Source organism: Lissotriton helveticus, chromosome 8 (genome assembly GCF_964261635.1).
Source record: "Lissotriton helveticus chromosome 8, aLisHel1.1, whole genome shotgun sequence".
In the NCBI taxonomy this organism is placed as follows: domain Eukaryota; kingdom Metazoa; phylum Chordata; class Amphibia; order Caudata; family Salamandridae; genus Lissotriton; species Lissotriton helveticus.
Window position 1 is genome coordinate 866,382,773 of NC_136069.1, and position 19,994 is coordinate 866,402,766.

At 49.2% G+C, this 19,994-nt stretch overlaps 1 protein-coding gene across 2 annotated transcripts in view; it reads left to right on the forward strand.

Moving 5' to 3' along the window:
- SYAP1 (synapse associated protein 1) overlaps positions 1-19,994 on the forward strand; it is a 202,623-nt gene that overhangs the window by 151,977 nt on the left and 30,652 nt on the right. For both annotated transcript variants that reach the window (XM_078657670.1, XM_078657671.1), the window contains exons 6-7: positions 278-423; positions 6,777-6,835. In XM_078657670.1, coding sequence (XP_078513796.1) covers positions 278-423; positions 6,777-6,835 — 205 coding nt within the window. The remainder of the gene's footprint in view (positions 1-277; positions 424-6,776; positions 6,836-19,994) is intronic.

Sequence of the window (19,994 nt, forward strand, 5' to 3'; positions counted from 1 at the left end):
CGGCCAATCGGCGCGAGGGAGATCTGGCACCTAGTGATAGGAGGATTAGTAATTGAAATGAAAAGTGGAAGGTGTGTAGGATGAGTAAGGGGCAGCAAATAATGTGTTCAAGCATGAATGAGGACCCTAAGAGTCCCCAGATCAGCTTTACTCCCTATTTGGTTCAGACCCTGTGTGTGCGAAAATAGTATTGCAATGTCTAAGTGTCCTTATATTTTTGATAATATAGATTTCTCCGATTACATAGTGTTATAACACTTTATAATTCCCCCTGTAGTGTCAAAGAAGATGTATTCTGGAGAAATTACTTTTATCGAGTTTCCCTCATCAGGCAGTCAGCACAGCTCACTGCACTAGCAGCTCAGCAGCATGCTGTGGAGAAGGACGCTAAGAATGGATCCAAACAGGAGAATGAGTTACCAGGTACTTTATTGACCCCTGACTTATGATTTTGTGGTTTACAATTGGACTTTGAGGGGGAAGGTCAATGAAACAAGAGTTTTGTGTTGCTGTGTGGCGTAAATATTGGACAGGCTGCTGCGCCAGCAGAGGACCAGATAGAGGAAGAGTGATTGACCCCTTCTCTCGCATACTGGCAGACACTGAGATAGGCATACACACACACACACACACTGTTGCTCCAATGGCCAAAATGGACTTGCAGAGCAACACATGCGGCATCCAGTGGTACCTGTAAGGGTTTGTACTTGTGTCCAGGGTAAACTTTTTACAACAACACTGACATGGCATGCAGAAAGAAACTAGCACCGGGGTAGGGCAAGACACACAGCATGAGACCAGGAGAATCCATTTCAATAAAGTCACAGTTGAGATCTGTTCCTAGTACATTAACAGTGCCCCCTAGGCGGCATTAACCATATTCGCTAATAAACTGTTTGTAGAGATTTGCGCTTGTTTTTTAAAGATTCTTTCTACCAACCTCTGCATAGATGCTGCTCAGCAGAGATGTTGCTCGGTTGTATACGATAAAACAACAGAAACAGCGAAGTTGTTTCTTTTTGTGTTGGTTTTAATTCTTTTTGTATCTCACTCGTGAGACATTAATTTACTTTATAAAATGTCCTTGTCAGTGTGTTATCCTCCAGGAGCTCTTTCATTTTAATGTGATCCTTGGTAACAAATTACCTAGCTTTAAGTTGTTGAATTTACATTGGGGTGGGCCTTCCAGCCCACCTACGTCGGTTTTTGCACAATATCCGCCCCATCTGACGACCGCCGCAATGCTCGGTGATGCACCCAGATTTGGAGTGATGAAACCGCTCGCTGGTCACTCGATTGAAGCCTAACTGCTGATTGGTGGGCCGCTGGGGCCGAGCATGTCTCTTGGAGGCCCCACAGCGACAAGGGCCGTTTGTGAGCCTGAGGCCTTGGGGCTACAGAGCCCCGCTGGGCTGCTCGCGCGCCCTGCCAGGACCTGACTCTTCTTTTTTGCTACCCCATTCCAATCCTGTATGAGCCATTGAGGTGCGGCATTCTGGGTCGGGACCTGCTCTGGGTCTGGTCGCAGGTCCCGACAGCACTGACTACCTTGCAACCTGGGCTGCTGGCTTGCTTCATTGTCTTCCGCCACCCTGATCGTAGACATTAGCCTGACGGGGGTACCCTCTTTGTCCACGAGGACTGCATACATGCATCTCCTACAAATGTAAGCTCCTTGCTGCATCGGCATGCTACTTTTCTCGTGTCCATCCAGTGGCTACTGGACGCCTGCTGCATCCACCATCCAAGTCTCAGTGGGGCCCCTTCTGCCTTGCTGGGGTTTTTATTGCGGTGCTCTGTTGTGCTCTTTGACCAATACCCTGACTTTCCAGCACCGCAGTGACATTGACGCCTTGTCCCCTACTGCCATGTAAGTCCAAGTGGCCCCTGCACCCTCCCACCCATGACACAGGACTTTACTCACAAGATGCACTTCGATGAGCCTGCTGCTATGATCGCTACTTGGGGCTGATCCACAGCCTAACGCCTTCTTACCTGCCAATCCAACTCTATGCTACTTTGCCTTTCGCTTCACAGCTTGGCCTGCTGCACCTATAGTGACTACAGGCCCACTCTCCGTTCTAGTCGTGGGTTGTGGTGACCCAAGGCAGAGGAAACTCTAATTTGAGCAACCCAAGACGCCAGGTCACCAGCATCTCCCTTCAGACTCCGAGGAAGCCTCACCTGTGGACATGTAGATGGCTCCCCTAGGTGGTGCGGCAACAATCCTGTCTGAACTTATAGCTGGTTTCAGATCCATCTATGCCCGTTTCAACAGCCTTACTAGTCGCCTGGATTGTATGGGAGAGCACTTACATTGTTGTGCTGCCCGGCTGGATGCCAGATTTCTGAAATTGAAGATGACACTACTGTGATGAATCAGCTGGAGAGGGCTGAGAAATTGCTTAAGCTAACGGCTTCTCAGAATGAAGACTTTGAAGCGCCCTCACGCTGTAATAAACTTCAGATCATGGGGGTCGTCGAATCTACGAACATAGGTCATCCTGATACCTTTTTTGAGAGCCTGCTTAGCAAACTTTTCACCCGGCAAGACTTCACCAACAACTTCGTGGTTGAGAGGGCCCACAGATCGCTGGGCCACCAGCCATCGCCTGGATGATGGATATAGCCCACCTACCCCGCACATTGTCTGATCTTGCACCTGTCCGGATGGTTTTGCAGATCCCGTACGAGGGAGGGATGCCTCGGCAATGGAGATATCCTGCCAATGCCCTTCTCAACGTGGTTTTTCACTTGGAATTCTGCAATTCCATACTGGAATACTTTACTCTTAACGTCTGTTCAGTTGATGAACAGGCTACCCTTTGGGAGGCATTTGAGGTTTATATCTGCAGTGTCTGCATCGCCATACACGCTGGGATACTTGGAACCATTAGCCATGATCCAGACCTCATTGAAAATGAAATACCAGTATTTGTAAAGCGCACAGCTACCTCCGAAGAGGTGTCCCTGTGCTGGGGGCCCTCGGGAAGATTAAGCGAGCTATTGCCTAGAGTCACATGGTACTGGGCTAACCTGCCACCGGTGCCGGGGATCGAACCGTGAACCCCAGATTCCAGCGTCAGTCGCCCTGGCCGCTGCGCCACTCTTGCTCACTATAGACCGTGAGTCAGTGATGCGAAGCAATGCTGGCCTCCTTCACCACCAGTTGCTCCTGTTGGAAGAGTTTAAGGAACTCGGTGTGTGGGAGGTGTCTAATTTGGAGGTATGTGCCATGGTATGCAGGTATGGTGAGGGGGAGCAACCAGGGCACACACGGGTGTGCCTATTGTGCCCCGATCCACATGGTAATCCTATTGTTGAGCTCCTGATGGCTGAGGGCGACATGGCTGTTGACAACAACCGTATCACCAAGTTGTTTTTTGCGATATTACCAGCAGCTCTATACCTTGGGTGCAACTGTAGATGCGTCTGGAATCGAGGACTTCCTTTCGGAGATTGCAATGGTCTGGCTGACAGAGGGACAGCAGCAATTTCTGGCTGCCTCTATAACCTGCGAATATATCATCCAGGTAATAGACTTTCTCATGGCTCCAGGGCTCCTGGTCCGGATGGCCTAATGTGCAGCTTTTATAAGTCCTAAAAACTCTTGCTGGCCCCTTTCTCCTTGAAGACTATGCTCCCCATCTCTGTACGTCTTACAGACACCTTACCCTTCTTAATAATGCTAATATAATCCATGTCAAAATAATTGCAACACGCCTGGAGCACTTAAGGAAGCAAATTGTATCGCCGGTTCAAATTGGCGTTGTACCACATCGCTCCACCACACTCAATCTTTGGACCATTTTTGCTGTGCTGAACCAAATCTCTCTGGATATCCCCACGGCAGTCACCCTTTTCGAAAAAGCATTCGACTCGCTCCAGTGGGCTCTTACTCAAATTGGGTCTCCTGCGAAGGGTTTCTGGACCTTATCATGCTACTGTAATCTAAATCCGTGGCCCGTCTACGCATTTATGATTCGATAACTGCTCTGTTCTCAATGTCACGTGGGACCCGTCAGGGCTGCCTTCCTCAACTTTGCTATTTATAATCTCCCTGAACCGGCTTGTCCGGTATCTGCAAGAGAGGCACTTCAACCGTGGTCTGCGGTTCCGGCACGGACCCCTCCTGATCTCTCTGTTTGTGAATGACATTCTGCTGTTTGTCCATGACCCCATCTCTAATCTTTCTCCTTACATTTCGGGTGATACTCTGGGTTTTTTTTTCTATAAATTGGAGTAAGTCTGAATGCTTTCCACTCACGGCTGCCACGACACACATCCCCTGGAATATGCCCTTACCTGGTTTGATGACACCACCAAATATATCTTTATTATTTTACACAACCTAAAAGAAATGGTGATTCGATTAAACTATGGCCAAGCGATCAACAAGCTTACCACACAAATAGAGCAATGAATAAAGTTAACACTATCAGTGGCAGTGCGTATAGCCATTCTAAACATGGTGGTTGTCCCTGGATTTCTTTACCTGTTCACCAAAATCTTGACCCCCCTGACTAATAGTTTTTCTCCACATTACAGAGTCTCCTACTTCTCCTCCTATCCGTCATCCTAGGATCAAGTGGGACCCATATGCTCCGGTAAGAAGACTGAGGTGGCTTTGGGGTACTGGATCTCCAATGGTACTTCCTGGTTGCCAGAGACATTTTTCACATTGCTGGTACCGCTCTGATGCCCGATAATGTACTTGACGCCGGAAATAGATCAGGCCAGAGGGCCCCCACTCTCCTCTAACCTACCACTAGGCCTCCCAAGAGGTCCTGCAGATATTCAGACGTTGCCTACTACAAGTTGGACCTTGGCAAAACTCCGTTGATATTTGGGAGGTAGATTACTCTACTCCCCACCATTACCTCTTATTCATAATCCGTGACTCCCTTAACCCAGGATAAACTTGTTCAACGCTCCCTGCAGAGTCCATCCCTGCATACACTGGGTGATCTTATCCCAGATGGGCATGTCATAACACACACAGCACACTTACTGCTTCTGTGATCTCCCAATCCATGGACCATTTTATACTCTCCACTTACAGAATACATTGCGTGTCCGTGTTCCCTCGTATCCAGTGGCACCCTACGAATTCCCCCGCTGAGTCTTATAATCACTGCCACGAGAGGTCCTGCATGGTCGCCAGGCTTTATCATGCTTGCTTAGCTCTAACACGAAGTGTGGTTCAGGCTCTCTCAGCATGGCAAAACAACCTGGGTAGGTAGTCCCCTCTCTGACCACACTTGGCACTACTGCTGTGCGCAAATTAAACTTCTCTCTGACAATCATAGACGTGAGCTCCTATATTATAAATCCCTTAATCGTGCCTATACCACCCCTCCGGGCCTTGCCAAAATCGATCGTATTGGGTCCCATCACTGCCCGAAGTGCAGTTCTCCCAATGCTGATTTCCTACATCTTGAGTGGAACTGCCCACACATTCAGTCCTATTGGCTCCAAATTCTGGCTTTGATTTCCACCATAATTGAACTCCAGTTGGAGGCTGACCCCTTAATGGCCCTGCTGGGTTACGTTATGCCTCACTCTTCCCCTTACCAACGTTTTGCTGCTAGGGTGCTAATGCTGGCTGAATTTCCTATTGCCATCTGTTGGGGCAGAAGTCGCTGCCCCACCACAGATGAGTATCTGAAGGATATGGCCATTTGTGATAACACCAGCAACATCTGTGCTACGCTTCAACCTCTTGACCTTAAAATATTTGGCAACCATTACATGATTATCTGCTCACTTTGGATACTGATGTTTGTCGATATGATATTAACTGAAACTCATCCTGTATATACCACATTGGCATGACCTGAGATCCTCCATACTGCCAGATGACACTTGTTCGGAGCCTCCTCCGTCCCATACTCCCCTCTACTTATGGCCTCCAGTCTTTGCTCTTTGTTGTACCCCATGTGCCTTTTGATATCATATCTGTTTATCTTTTATTTTCTATGTGCTTGCTGTAGTGCTCTAAATGCGGCTCATACCCAGTTTTGTTTTCTCATGTCTGCGTTCTGTCTTTGATAAGCTTCAAAAATAAAGAAAAAAAAAATAAGTTATAGAATTCACTGTGTAAATCAGCTAGAAATTATCCTGTCCGAGGCTAGTATATATTTTTTTGATGACTGCTTATTTGTTTCAGCTGTTATGGCCATGCCCTCAAAGCACCCTTGATGAATGACTGCGGCGTAAAACACTTGTGTTTCAGAGTGATTTCCTTAATATTGGAGTATGACTCCTCATTTGTAATGGTCACTACAAACGTGCAATATACCTGTGTGATTCCGCGAAGCTTTGCATGTTTTTGTTGTGTTGTTTCATTTCAAATGAAAGGTATCACAACCTACAACACATTTTTAAGTGAACATCGCTGATGCATCCAAAAAATGTGTCAGTATTTAGGAGAGCATAGAGTTTCTCTCAGTAGCATTAATAAGGAAGAGGATGTTACCATACAAGAGCAAGGGTGTAGTATTTCTGATCATGGAAATTACAATGTGTCCTGTCTTAATATGAGGAATGATAGTTCTGAAATAAGCAGTGCCAGGTTTGTTTAGCCTTGTAAACGTTCCCAAAGGTATGCTTTTAACATTTTTTATGAAAGGCCAAAGTTTGAAATATTTTATTTTTAGAAATGGGCGTAGTTAGTCGAAGTTTCTGAAGTGGGGAAACTAATAATGTTTGCTTTAAAGAGGAACCGTGGTCCACCGTCTTCCTATTCACCCACCCACTTTTTTTGATTATTATAGAAACGGTACGTCCGAAAACCCCACCTGTTGCTGTGAAATCAAAAGGAAAACCCCACGTGGTGAGAAGATATTTTTGTTTATTGTTAACATTTCAAGATGCTTTAATTATAAAAAGTTGTTTTGCATTATTAGGGGGTAACCTTAATCAGCCAAAGACTGTTCTCGTGATGTTCTTCACTAAACTGTGATAAATCATAACTTGAGCATTTCTAGTGTCCCTGTAAGGGCCTTGCTCCACTGTAAACTACTTTTAAGGACATCCTCAGTATCTCAAGTAAAAGAAAAAAAGGGTGGATGGATTCCAGTGCTTCAGAGAGAAGGCAGATTATGCACTTTATGTATTATTGTTTAAAAGAATTCAACTGGGCGATTTGTGCCAACATATTTTTGTATTTGTATTTCTAGTCAATCGTTTACTATATTACGTACATTTCGGCCCTGAACAGCATCTAAATTGCTGAGCACCAGTTTCTACTGGCAACTTGTGTAATGACACCTGGTAGGCATACAACTGAACATGAATCATAGTGGCATGTTTGCAAGGTGCCATCATATAAGATCATACCCCTAACCAGTGAAACACTACCAGAAGGATTTTCCCGTGAGACTAGCACAGTCCATGTCTCATTTTGCCATTGTTGTTCTTACTAAATGGATTAAGGGTCACTATGAATCTGTTGGTGCTTGTGGACATAGCACACCACCATTTGTAGGATCAAGGTGAGAGACAAATTCTAGATATCACAATACACAGTTGATGCTGCCAGTACCTCCTGTGCCTCCCACACACATTCCAGCTGTACTGAGGTAGCCAATCCATCTTTTAAAGTTCTGTGCCACGCTCACAGGAGTAGTTATTTCTGATTACTTCAGAAAGTCAGTGGATTTTTGTTTGAAATGTTTTTGTTTTTCTCTAGTTGTACCATCACCCATGGGTTATTGCTTTATCATCGGATATAAAGGTCGCAGGGGCATGGCCACGACCGCCGCAAGATGGCTGCTATCTTGTGAGGCTCTGGCGGCGGCAGCCTTTATTACTTGATAAATCACTTCCATCATTGACTTCTGCCCTGAGTGATCGACTTGACGTTGCCCCCGAGGACTTGAGCCCCCTGAGTCCGACTTTGGGTGGGGTTCGTACTCGTTGGCTGCTGCTACAGTGACTGGCGGCCTCTGCAGCCTGGCATAGCCTCAGAGGCCTCACAGCGACAGAGGCCCGCGGGCAAATATGAGGCCGAGATCACCCAATCTCTCCGGTGCCATGCGTCACGCCCTGCCTCCTGTGCGGTTAAGGACCTACGTCAGGGGACACCACTGTATGCGTGAAGCCCCAGGCCGCCCTGCTCTTGAGGAGTGTGGGCTGGATCCCAGACCATCTTTGCTGGAGTGGCACCTCTCTGGTGCACCCAGCACAGTGGATGTGCGGCCGCCGCTGGGTGTGCCATCTGCGGCCTGGGCCTTCTGTTGTGGGTGTGCTTGGGCAGCATCCTTGTTCCTGGCTGTCAGCTGCCTCCTTGGCTGCCGTGCGTTGGCGTGGCACCAGGCCTGCTGTTACCTTCCGGGTGGGCCTAGCTGCGGCCACCGATTGATGTGGTAGGTGCTTCTCTGCTCTTTAGGTCCTGTTCCGGGCTGTATCGCCTCTGCCGGCCCGGTAGTGACAGATGCTATTCTTCAACGCCCTAAACTGTCCGTAAATTGGCTGGCATTTTAGCACTCTTGGATCTTGTTGCCATGGGCCTGCTTCTGACTGGAGGGTTACCCCATGGCCCCTGGATCTCTGTTGTTCTGCTCACAGCCTGCCTCATCCCTCTGCTAGATGTCACTTTCATTTGCACTGTACAGATAAGGCAATCTCGACGTGGACCTGCTTTTTGTGGTTGGTGGACTGGGAACGCTCTACATTAGTACACTTGACTGAAGGACATTATTCACAATTTTTTTGCACGCTCCTCCTTACTTTTTATTAACTGGCCTCACGCTTTGGGTGTTCTTCTGTTGTCTGCTACATGCATTAGGCATTTTGTGGCCCCATCGGAGAATCTCCTGGCACCTCAGGTATTGATCTTTGCTCAACGCCACAACACCACTCAACACCACAACACCACAGCACCACTCAACACCACAGCACCACTCATTACCACAGCACCACTCAACACCACAGCACCACTCAACACCACAGCACCACTCAACACCACAGCACCACTCAACACCACAGCACCACTCAACACCACAGCACCACTCAACGCCACAGCATCACTCAACGCCACAGCATCACCAACGCCACAGCATCACTCAATGCCACAGCATCACTCAATGCCACAGCATCACTCAACGCCACAGCATCACTCAACGCCACAGCATCACTCAACGCCACAGCATCACTCAACGCCACAGCATCACTCAACGCCACAGCATCACTCAACGCCACAGCATCACTCAACGCCACAGCATCACTCAACGCCACAGCATCACTCAACGCCACAGCATCACTCAACGCCACAGCATCACTCAACGCCACAGCATCACTCAACGCCACAGCATCACTCAACGCCACAGCATCACTCAACGCCACAGCATCACTCAACGCCACAGCATCACTCAACGCCACAGCATCACTCAACGCCACAGCATCACTCAACGCCACAGCATCACTCAACGCCACAGCATCACTCAACGCCACAGCATCACTCAACGCCACAGCATCACTCAACGCCACAGCATCACTCAACGCCACAGCATCACTCAACGCCACAGCATCACTCAACGCCACAGCATCACTCTGCACCACTGAAGGCCACAGCATCACTCTGCACCACTGAAGGCCACAGCATCACTCTGCACCACTGAAGGCCACAGCATCACTCTGCACCACTGAAGGCCACAGCATCACTCTGCACCACTGAAGGCCACAGCATCACTCTGCACCACTGAAGGCCACAGCATCACTCTGCACCACTGAAGGCCACAGCATCACTCTGCACCACTGAAGGCCACAGCATCACTCTGCACCACTGAACGCCCCAGCATCATTCAGCACCACTGAACGCCCCAGCATCACTCTGTGCAACCATTCAACAACAACTGGTTTTAATATGTTCTCTCAATGTTTCAAGCTTTATTACAAATGTCACAAAAAGATGTTAATATTTCACTTCTGTTCTTGGATTTTCATCACAATAAAATACACTGAACATAATCTTCCCAGAAGTTATTTACAAAAGTTTAAACTATTGCCATTCTAAATTAAAATAACTTTTATTTAAGTATTAATTATAAAAAAAATAAAAGCCATTGTTATTTGTAATATTAATACATCTAAGTCATGTAAATACAACACATATTGCAGTACAAATGCTATAGGTGTCACGTTTGCGAAAGTTAAAACTATTGGCATTGTAAATGACAAAGCTATTAATTTCGCTATTTTCAAAACCAACACATACATAAAAAAATTGTCATTTACAATACCAATAGCTCAAACTTTCCTAATGCGAGACCTATTGCATTGCAAATGCTTGTTTTTTTTTTGTTGTGGACGAGGCCAACCACCATTTGGTGCTAGGTCCATCCCTTGTGTGACTTAAGAGGACGCCCGCAAGTTCCTGTGCAAGGTAACCATCTTCAGATTCTTTTTTCCGCCACTGGGTCTGGAAGCAAGGGAAGGTACTCTGAAGTTTTGGACAAAATCCCAGAAAACTTTGGGGAATTTAGGAGAAAAAAATCATTCTACATCTATCAAGAAGCAACCGGAGAAGGAGAGATACCTCCGGCCTCCTTTCCCCATCACAGGATCCAATTGGAGCAACAATGACACAGATGGATCGAAATGAGGCAAGGTGTGGGCCATAGAAAATACCCCTTTCAAATTTTGCCGTAATTGCCACGACAATTTTGCGCAACGCGATCCACACAACGTCTGTAACCTCTGCCTGGCTAGGGATCACAAGGATAAGGACTGCGAGGCCTGCACTGTATTTGTGTCAAAAACTCTTAAGGCCCTTAGAAAGCAGAGGGAGGAGCACCAGCAGCTATGCTTGTTGATCAGAAACAGCAGGTTCGAGGCATGTGGGCTGCTAAATTCATATCTTAGCATTAGATCGCCGCCTAGTGTTGGGCTCGGATGATTGCACATTGTTGTCCTGGAAGAGTCTTCGAAGTATCCTGAGATAGGTGGCTCCTCCCCTGGACTACAGTGCGCATGGGCATCGGCTCCATCCCCAGATTGTTTTTTTCCGCCATTGGGTTCGGATGTGGTCTCGACGTCTTACTGTCGGAACCAAGAAAGACTAACTTTTAGCGGCCAAAAGGCCTCGATTTTCTTGCGTCGGTATTGTCTGCGCACGGTCTCGAGTCTTCCGTCTCTTGGAGTCGGAATAAGCGGAGTTTTCTTCGCTCTCTGAACTTTGAGGCCTTCTCATCGCGACACGACTGCAAGCCTTTTCGGACATGGAGCGGAGCCCGTTTAAGTACTGCCCGCTCTGTGGGTCCAAGTACCCACACATTGATCTACACCCCGTCTGTAACAAGTGCCTTTCGCCTGACCACGACGACGGCAAGTGCAAGGCCTGTGCACAGTTCCGCTCAAAGAAAACTCTCAAGCTTCGGCGCGCGGTGCGCTTGGAAGCTAGGCAAGCGGCCCCGGATCCGGAGAACATCTTCGGCGACCAGGACGAAGAGGTCCAGGGTCACCATCTACAAATCTCCCCACCTGAGACGGAGGTCGAGGCGGATCCGGGAGACGACGACGGAGTCGCGGGTCAAGACCTTGAATACGTCGAAGAGGTAGGAGACGACGAAGAGATTTATGGGGCCGCGGCAGACAGCTCGGGGGACGAGCTCTGCCCCGAAGGTTACGAAGATGCCGACCGGGACACGGGATCGCCTGTCGGCCTTACCCAAGACCCGTTGCCGCAAGCCACAGCCCCGCCTTCAGGCCCGGCTACGGACTCACTTGCTGAGCACACTGTTTCGAAATCGAAACTGAAACCATCGGGATCGACGACACCTAAAATGGCCGACCCGAAAACGAAACTGAAACCTAAGGACTCGAGTGTCCCTAAGATGGCTGCCGTGCCGGTGAAAAAGACGGTGCCCGCTACCCCATCGGCTCCGTCGACCTCCGGTCCGCAGAAGCCGAAGAAGTCTGTCGATTCCGATGCTGCAAAATCGAAACCGACGCCCGAGGAGGGGTCCTCCAAGAAAGATGGTCGGCACGGGTCAGCGGCTACGACGCCATCCAAGCCCGCCAAGGTCGGCTCCAAGGAGGCTACGCACAAGAAGTCTGCGCCCCGGCCTCAAGAATCGGAGGCGCCGAAGACGGGTTCCGCGCCCAAAGCGCACAAGGCCCACAAGGACGTCGGATCCGAGGGACCGAGCGGACCATCCTCGTCAGCGACGAAACCCACTGGGATTGAGCCGTCCCTCATTGCAGAGTCACTGCACAGAATCAGGGAGAAAGCCTTTGCCCGGTCGGCTCCGATACCATCGCCGCAGCCGCAAAAGGACACTCCGGCAAAGCCTTCTGGGAAACTCCTCTTTCTCTTGCCACCTAAGGAGGCGCCGAAAGCGTTTTCAACGAAATCGGCTCCGAAACAGGTTTCTTCGCCGGCTGGCCCGCTTCCACGTCGGGTACTCGAATCAGAAGACGATTCAGAGCATTTCATCGACGCTGCAACAGGCAAGCTGACCCTCTATAAGAGGAAAATCACTTCGGAGCCAGTGGACTCCTATGTCATCCCACTGAAAAAGAAGAAGGTGCCCCTTGACGCCTCAGGCCTCACGGAACCAATCCAGCCTCCTCCAAGACGGAGCCCTACTCCCTCCCCAGAACACTCTGCGGGTGAGGGGTATGATGAGGACGAGCAGTACAATTTCCCTATCGATGAACCTGATGTACAACCGGATTCATACGATGACACTGGTGACCAGAACACCCAAGGTGTGGGCCAGGACCCGCAGCTCTTTAATGCACGTGCATCCCCGACTGAGGACTCAGCAGGCTTTCATGCACTACTTGAAAGGGCGGCAGCCAATCATGATGTGGACATGCATGCCGACCCGGTTGAGGAAGACTTCCTTTTCGACACCTTTTCAGTCTCTGAAAGGACAGTAAAGACACTTCCCATGCTAAAAGGAGTCCTCAAACATGCTGGGGACATTTTTAAGGAGCCTACAAGAGCGAGAGTGGTCAACCCTCGCATTGAAAAGAAGTACAGGCCTGCACCTGCGGACCCCGCCTACATCCGGGGACAATTGCCACTGGACTCTCTTGTGGTCGCCAATGCCAGGAAACGTGCCAACTCCCAGACAACGGGTGAAGCTCCTCCCCCGGATAAGGAGTCCAAAGTGCTAGAGGCAGGGGGCAAAAGAGTAGCTGCACAGGCATCAAACTTTTGGCGCATCGCCAATACACAGGCGCTCTTGGCGCGTTACGATAGGGCGCACTACGACACCCTAGAACAGGTTGTACAACACCTGCCTCCACAGTTCCAAGAAGCCACACAACTGCTCATTAACGAGGGGAAGCTAATCTCAAACGCAGCCATCAAATGTGCGCTTGACGCTGCAGATACAGCTGCTAGGGCTGTCAACACTAGCGTTATGCTGAGACGACAGGCGTGGCTACGCATCTCAGGCTTTAAACCGGATATTCAGACAACAATTCTTAATCAGCCGGTCAATCCTGATAGTCTGTTTGGTCCAGATGTTGACACCACCCTAGAGAAAATAAAAAAGGACACGGAAACTGCTAAATCCATGGGGGCCCTGCAGTCACAACAGTTTCGTGGCAGCAATTTTCGTCGCTCAGGTGCACGTGGGGTCACCAGAGGACAAATGGGTCAACAGTCCCAGTTCTCAAAAGGTGGGGCACAATCCTCGTTCACGAAACAGAACAAGGGAGGTTACAGGAATAACAGCAACAGAGGTCGCGGCAGAGGTAACAACAACCCCCGCTCCTCTACTCCAAGCAAACAGTGACTCTCGGTCACTACCCCCCGACCACCTAACACCTGTCGGGGGGAGACTGCAGCAGTTCCTGCCCGTCTGGAAAAACATCACCACAGACAGGTGGGTGCGACAACTAGTCCAGTATGGTTATTGCCTAGAATTGAAGTCCACTCCACCCAACATCCCGCCAAGGCAAAGGCCTATGTCCGCAGAGCACTTGCTCTTATTGCAGCAGGAAGTAGTGGTGATGCTGCAAAAGGGAGCAATCGAGCAAGTGCCGGTGGGAGAGGAAGGCACAGGGGTATATTCCCTGTACTTCCTTATTCCAAAGAAGGACGGATCTCTCAGACCCATTCTAGATCTACGCCCCCTCAACCTGTACATACTATCAGAACATTTCCACATGCTTACGCTGCAACAGATTCTTCCCTTGCTAAACCAAGGGGACTTCCTAGCAACCTTGGATCTCAAGGATGCGTATTTCCACATTCCACTACACCCGTCACACAGGAAATACCTCAGGTTCACTATTCAAGGCAGACACTACCAGTTCAAGGTCCTACCCTTCGGAGTCACAACAGCCCCGAGGGTGTTCACCAAGTGTCTGGCGACAGTAGCGGCGCACCTCAGGAGGCAGAACATCCATGTCTACCCCTACCTAGACGACTGGCTCGTACAAGCCAAGTCAGAGCAGCAGTGCGCCGCGGACATGTCAACTACAATTCACCTTCTTCACGATCTGGGTTTCTCACTAAACTACCCAAAATCGCATCTTCAGCCGGCACATGTCCGGCAGTTCCTAGGTGCAACGATCAACACCCTGACGGCCATGGCTCAGCCAAACAAAGTCAGGATAGACAGCATGCAGGCCCTGATCCAAAGGTTCAGGCCACAACACTCGCTTCCAGCGAGGGTGTTCATGCAGTTGATAGGCATGATGGCCTCCTGCATCTTCATTGTCCCTCACGCACGGCTACACATGCGCCCGCTCCAGGAGTGCTTAGCGAATCAGTGGACACAGGCTCGTGGCCAATTGACAGACCTAGTGTTGGTTACCAGTCGGGCATACGACTCTCTGCATTGGTGGACTCCACACAACCTTTGCAAGGGCCGACTGTTCCAAGAGCCCGTGCCGCAGATTGTCCTGACAACGGACGCATCTCTCCAGGGATGGGGAGCTCATGTGCTCGACTACACGGTGCAGGGACTATGGACAACGCAGCAACAGAAGATGCACATCAACTATCTGGAACTGATGGCAATCTTCATGGCGCTCAAGTCCTTCATTGTACATCTGTGCAACAAGGTCGTGCTAGTCCGGACGGACAACATGACCGCGATGTACTACATTCAAAAGCAGGGAGGCACCCACTCGCCACAGCTGTCTCATCTGGCTCAGAGCATGTGGAAGTGGGCCATTCAGAGGAACATTTTCCTCATGGCAGAACACCTCCCAGGAAAGGACAATCAGATGGCGGATCTGCTCAGCAGGTACAGCCATCAAATGCACGAGTGGGAGTTACACCCATCTGTCCTCCACCCGTACTTCCAGCAGTGGGGTCATCCGGAGATAGACCTGTTTGCCACAAAAGAGAACGCAAAATGCCAACACTTTGCCGCCAGGTTCCCTCACCCACAGTCGCAGGGGAATGCGATATGGATGAACTGGTCAGGCAAATTTGCGTACGCTTTTCCGCCAGCCCCTCTAATACCGCTGGTCGCAAGAAAGCTAAGGCAACACGAGATGACCCTCATCCTAGTTGCTCCAACGTGGGCGCGCCAAGCTTGGTACACCACGTTCCTCGAACTCTCAGTGGTACCGCATCAAAGACTGCGCCTCACGCCCAGTCTTTTGACGCAGAACCATGGAGAAATTCAGCATCCAGATCCGCAACAGCTCAACCTGGCGATCTGGCTCCTGAAGTCCTAGAGTTTGGGTACCTTAACCTACCTCCAGAATGCATGAGCATCATCAAGGAGGCGAGGAAACCAACTACTAGAGCATGCTATGCTGCAAAATGGAAGCGTTTTGTCATCTACTGTACATCCAATGACATCAATCCACTAGATGCATCTATCCCCAACATCATCTGCTATCTGTTGCATCTTTACAAGTGCAATCTGGCGTACACTTCCATTCGGATACATCTATCCGCCATAGCGGCTTATCTTCAGAACAGGCAGCACTTCTCTGTCTTCAGAGTGCCTGCCATTAAAGCCTTCCTTGAAGGTCTGAAAAGAGTCATTCCCCCAAGGACACCGCCAGCTCCGGTGTGGAACCTCAACGTCGTTCTCACCAGACTGATGGGACCACCATTTGAGCCACTGCACTCGTGTGAACTCCAATTCCTTACGTGGAAAGTGGCTTTTCTTATAGCTATTACGTCTCTGAGGCGTGTCAGTGAGCTGCAAGCGCTCACAATCCAAGAGCCATTCATTCAAATTCACCCAAATAGGGTAGTGCTCCGCACTAACCCTAAATTCCTTCCTAAGGTGGTGTCACAGTTTCATCTAAACCAGACTATTGACTTACCAGCATTCTTTCAAAACCCGCAAACGGTGGCGGAAAGGATGCTCCATACCTTAGATGTACGGAGGGCGTTGATGTACTACATAGACAGAACACAACACTTTCGAAAAACAAAACAACTCTTTGTTGCCTTCGCACCACAACACAAAGGCAACCCAATTTCCAAGGCAGGGATAGCCAGGTGGATTGTTAAGTGCATCCAGATATGTTATCAAAAAGCAAAGCGCACTTTAACAATACCCCCCAGAGCGCACTCCACACGCAAACTGGGGGCATCCATGGCTTTCCTGGGGAACATTCCTTTAGAGGACATTTGCAGAGCAGCCACGTGGGTCACACCACATACCTTTACAAAACACTACTGTGTTGATGTACATTCCAAGCAGCAAGCTGCTGTAGGACAGGCTGTTCTCAAAACACTTTTTCAGGTTTCTGCAGCTGGCACGGGCAACCGCCGCTGATGGAGGGACTGCTATGTATTCTATGCTAAGATATGAATTTAGCAGCCCACATGCCTCGAACTGAATATGCTACTTACCAGTATGCATCTGTTCTTGGCATGTAGGGCTGCTAACATTCATATCGCCCGCCCTCCTCCCCGGTGCCTGTCGCAGCTGCAGATATACTATTGTATTTATTCATTAGCATGGACATCCTTTACACTTTTCACTCCATCTTCTGCCACAATGGCGAAAAACAATCTGGGGATGGAGCCGATGCCCATGCGCACTGTAGTCCAGGGGAGGAGCCACCTATCTCAGGATACTTCGAAGACTCTTCCAGGACAACAATGTGCAATCATCCGAGCCCAACACTAGGCGGCGATCTAATGCTAAGATATGAATGTTAGCAGCCCTACATGCCAAGAACAGATGCATACTGGTAAGTAGCATATTCAATATCGCTGAGGGACTTGGGCCTTTCAAGTGGTGAAGACAAACAGTGGGTGACCGCAGAATCAACTTGCAGAGGATCAGACATTAAGATTAACCCTGGGTGTAGTTTGCGTAGTAGTTTAGCTACGCGAAGTCCACTTCGCACGCTACGCGTGGCTACGTGAACTGCGTAGTGCGCTAGGGAAACGCTGTGCGCACTGATTGCACAGTGCCGGATGCTTGTCCGCACTGTGCAATCATTACAAATGGCATCTTGCACAGTGCAAGCGGTCATTTTGTGCTGCTCGAGTAGATTTGTACTCGAGCGGCAGCGTTCCCAACGCGGACTGGTAGTTTCTCATCGCGAGCGGTCACGAGCATATGCGACCACTCGCAATGAGAAACCTGACCTCCCCGCGTTGAGAATCTCGCCGGGAGGTTTATTTTCCACGCACGTGATCGGCAACTTGATGTTGTTGAACGTGAACGAGGAAAAAGTCTCGCCAGGATTTTGATTTTGCTCGCTCGCGGTCGGCAACTTGAATTGAGGACCGCGAGCAAGCAAAAAATGCCCGCTACACGTTTTTGCACTGTGCTACGTGCAATTAGTGTAGTAGCACAAACTACGCATGCTCCACGAGCGTAGCGTAGTACTATGCCCAGGGTTAAGTTAGATCCTCGAAGGGGACGCTGAGAAGAGGTGTACCACGAAATGGGTGACCAAGGACTTCGAGAAGAAAGCAGAGAAGGTAACTAATTACAACAGGCATCAAAAACAAGGGGCAAAAGGCAGCCCAGGCATCAAAGAAAACAACGACTGAAGGTCAGCAGTGGCCGAAAGACCACTCCCCCCCCCCCCCCCCCCCCTCCACTGTTTGCCAGATTTCCGATGCACTTTGACTTGATATGTGTTAGGTACCTGCCAATCCGGTTCCCAGGGCCTGTGTTCTTTCCCTAAACTGTACCTTTGTACCCCCAATTGGTACTTCTCTGGCCACATGTAAGTCACCTTGTAAAAGGTACCTTGGCTACCAAGGGCACTGTAACCAGTGAATGCCTCTAAGCACATATTGCCACCCTCACAGGTCCTGTACCATAATACACTCACTGCCATTGCAAGCTGCGTGTGGTATAGGTAAGGCACCCCTCTAACTGGGTGCACTATACCATTAATGAGGGTACTGTTGCATTACCCCTACAGTGTCTAAGTCTATTCTTATATGTAGTGGTGGGCCTGCACACCTGTTTTTTATCAATATTTCACCTGAAGTCTACACTGTGTGAGAAATGTTTTGCGTGCTGACAAGTGTAGGGGCATGTGCCCAGAGCCCCCAAATTACAAATAAATCACTGGAGAGCGTAAGGGAAACCCTACGCTGCTTGTCGCACAGCTATGGGCAGAGGGCTTCTTTATAGTATTCAAAAGATCAACCATTAAAGTGATACATTCTTCTTCTCTGGTTTATTTTTTACATTAGATCATGATTTGTCATGTAGTTGCGATATCAATGTGTTTCACATGATTCTATAGTTCATAAAACAAATTATACAATCAATTTGTGAGTTCTGTTTTCACTCAACTCAATTATATGAAATAAAACATTTTAGATTACAAATCTCAACGTTATACCCAATGCATTTCGGGTTCTGAACTGAACCCTTCTTCAGGGGATAAGTTCCACAACATATTTATAAAGATTCAGAATTTCTCGAAGACTGTTGTATGGTTACTGTCCAGATCTAGAACACAGAAAACAGCAAAGGTTGTTTTTTACTTCACATTACGTCAATATGCAGTCAATATCCGCTATATATTGATTCCAAATAAAACCGGGGAATAACACTGCAGACACCGAAAAATAGAAAAGAGAGAGAGGGGAGAAGAAATCCAAAAGTGAAATGAAAAACTCCACCTGTGTAAGGTTCAAAATAACAATAAAAAAGTGTCTCACTTCAATTATCTGATACTGAATGACCGACTGGGAAGTCTCTGTTAAAGGTGTGATGTTAAAGAAATGAGTGATATATTCGTCACCTAGAGCCAGAGTAGAGTGCTACGATGCAATTGTCACAGTGATGGTGCTCAAAGAAAAGTCCTCAATCTACCACACATGCGAGCGAAAAGCAAACCAGTATTAAGACTACCTCTGGGAGGACTGACTGGCTTCAACAAAGACCGGATCTCCTGTGAACCGCAGCTCGGTTCAAAAGAATCACCAAAGAAAGACTCAGTCTGCTGAGGACAAAGAAACCCGATACCTGGAATGGCCCACCGGTCCTAGCGAGGTCCCCCAGTACTCCAGAGTCTATGTCAACCGTGGGTTGACCTATCCAGGACTCCCCGACTTCGCCTGCAGCGTCTGCACGGAGACCCCCCAACCTCGAGCGACCAGGTAAGGTTAAATCTGACTTCAAAAGCATCCCTGCATCCTACCGCCCTGCAGAAGGGGACCGGAGGTACACCTACGTCCCTGAAGCCCTCCAATTTACCTGCCCAGCTGTTGGTTCCCATCAGAAGACTACCTGGACCGAGCCTTCAACCAAAATCCAAAACCTGCAACTCCCATTGAAAACAGGGCACTCGACCCCAAATCAGCACTCAGCACCCCGCCGCCCCTATGCCTCTGTGGATGCACTTTGTCTGCTAAATCGGATCCCCTTTGCCCTGAGCTAAATCCTAGGAGCTTTGCTCCCACGTCAAAGTGGCGTGCCCGTGAGCAGCCACCAACTTGAGGCCCCCTATCCCCCAATGGATAACACTGGGCTTCAGCACTCTGCACCCGGCAGCCCTAGTGCCACTGAGGGTGCTCCTGAAGTGCATCCCTGACCCTGGGGGAACTCTTGTTCTGACCCCAGAAACTCAAC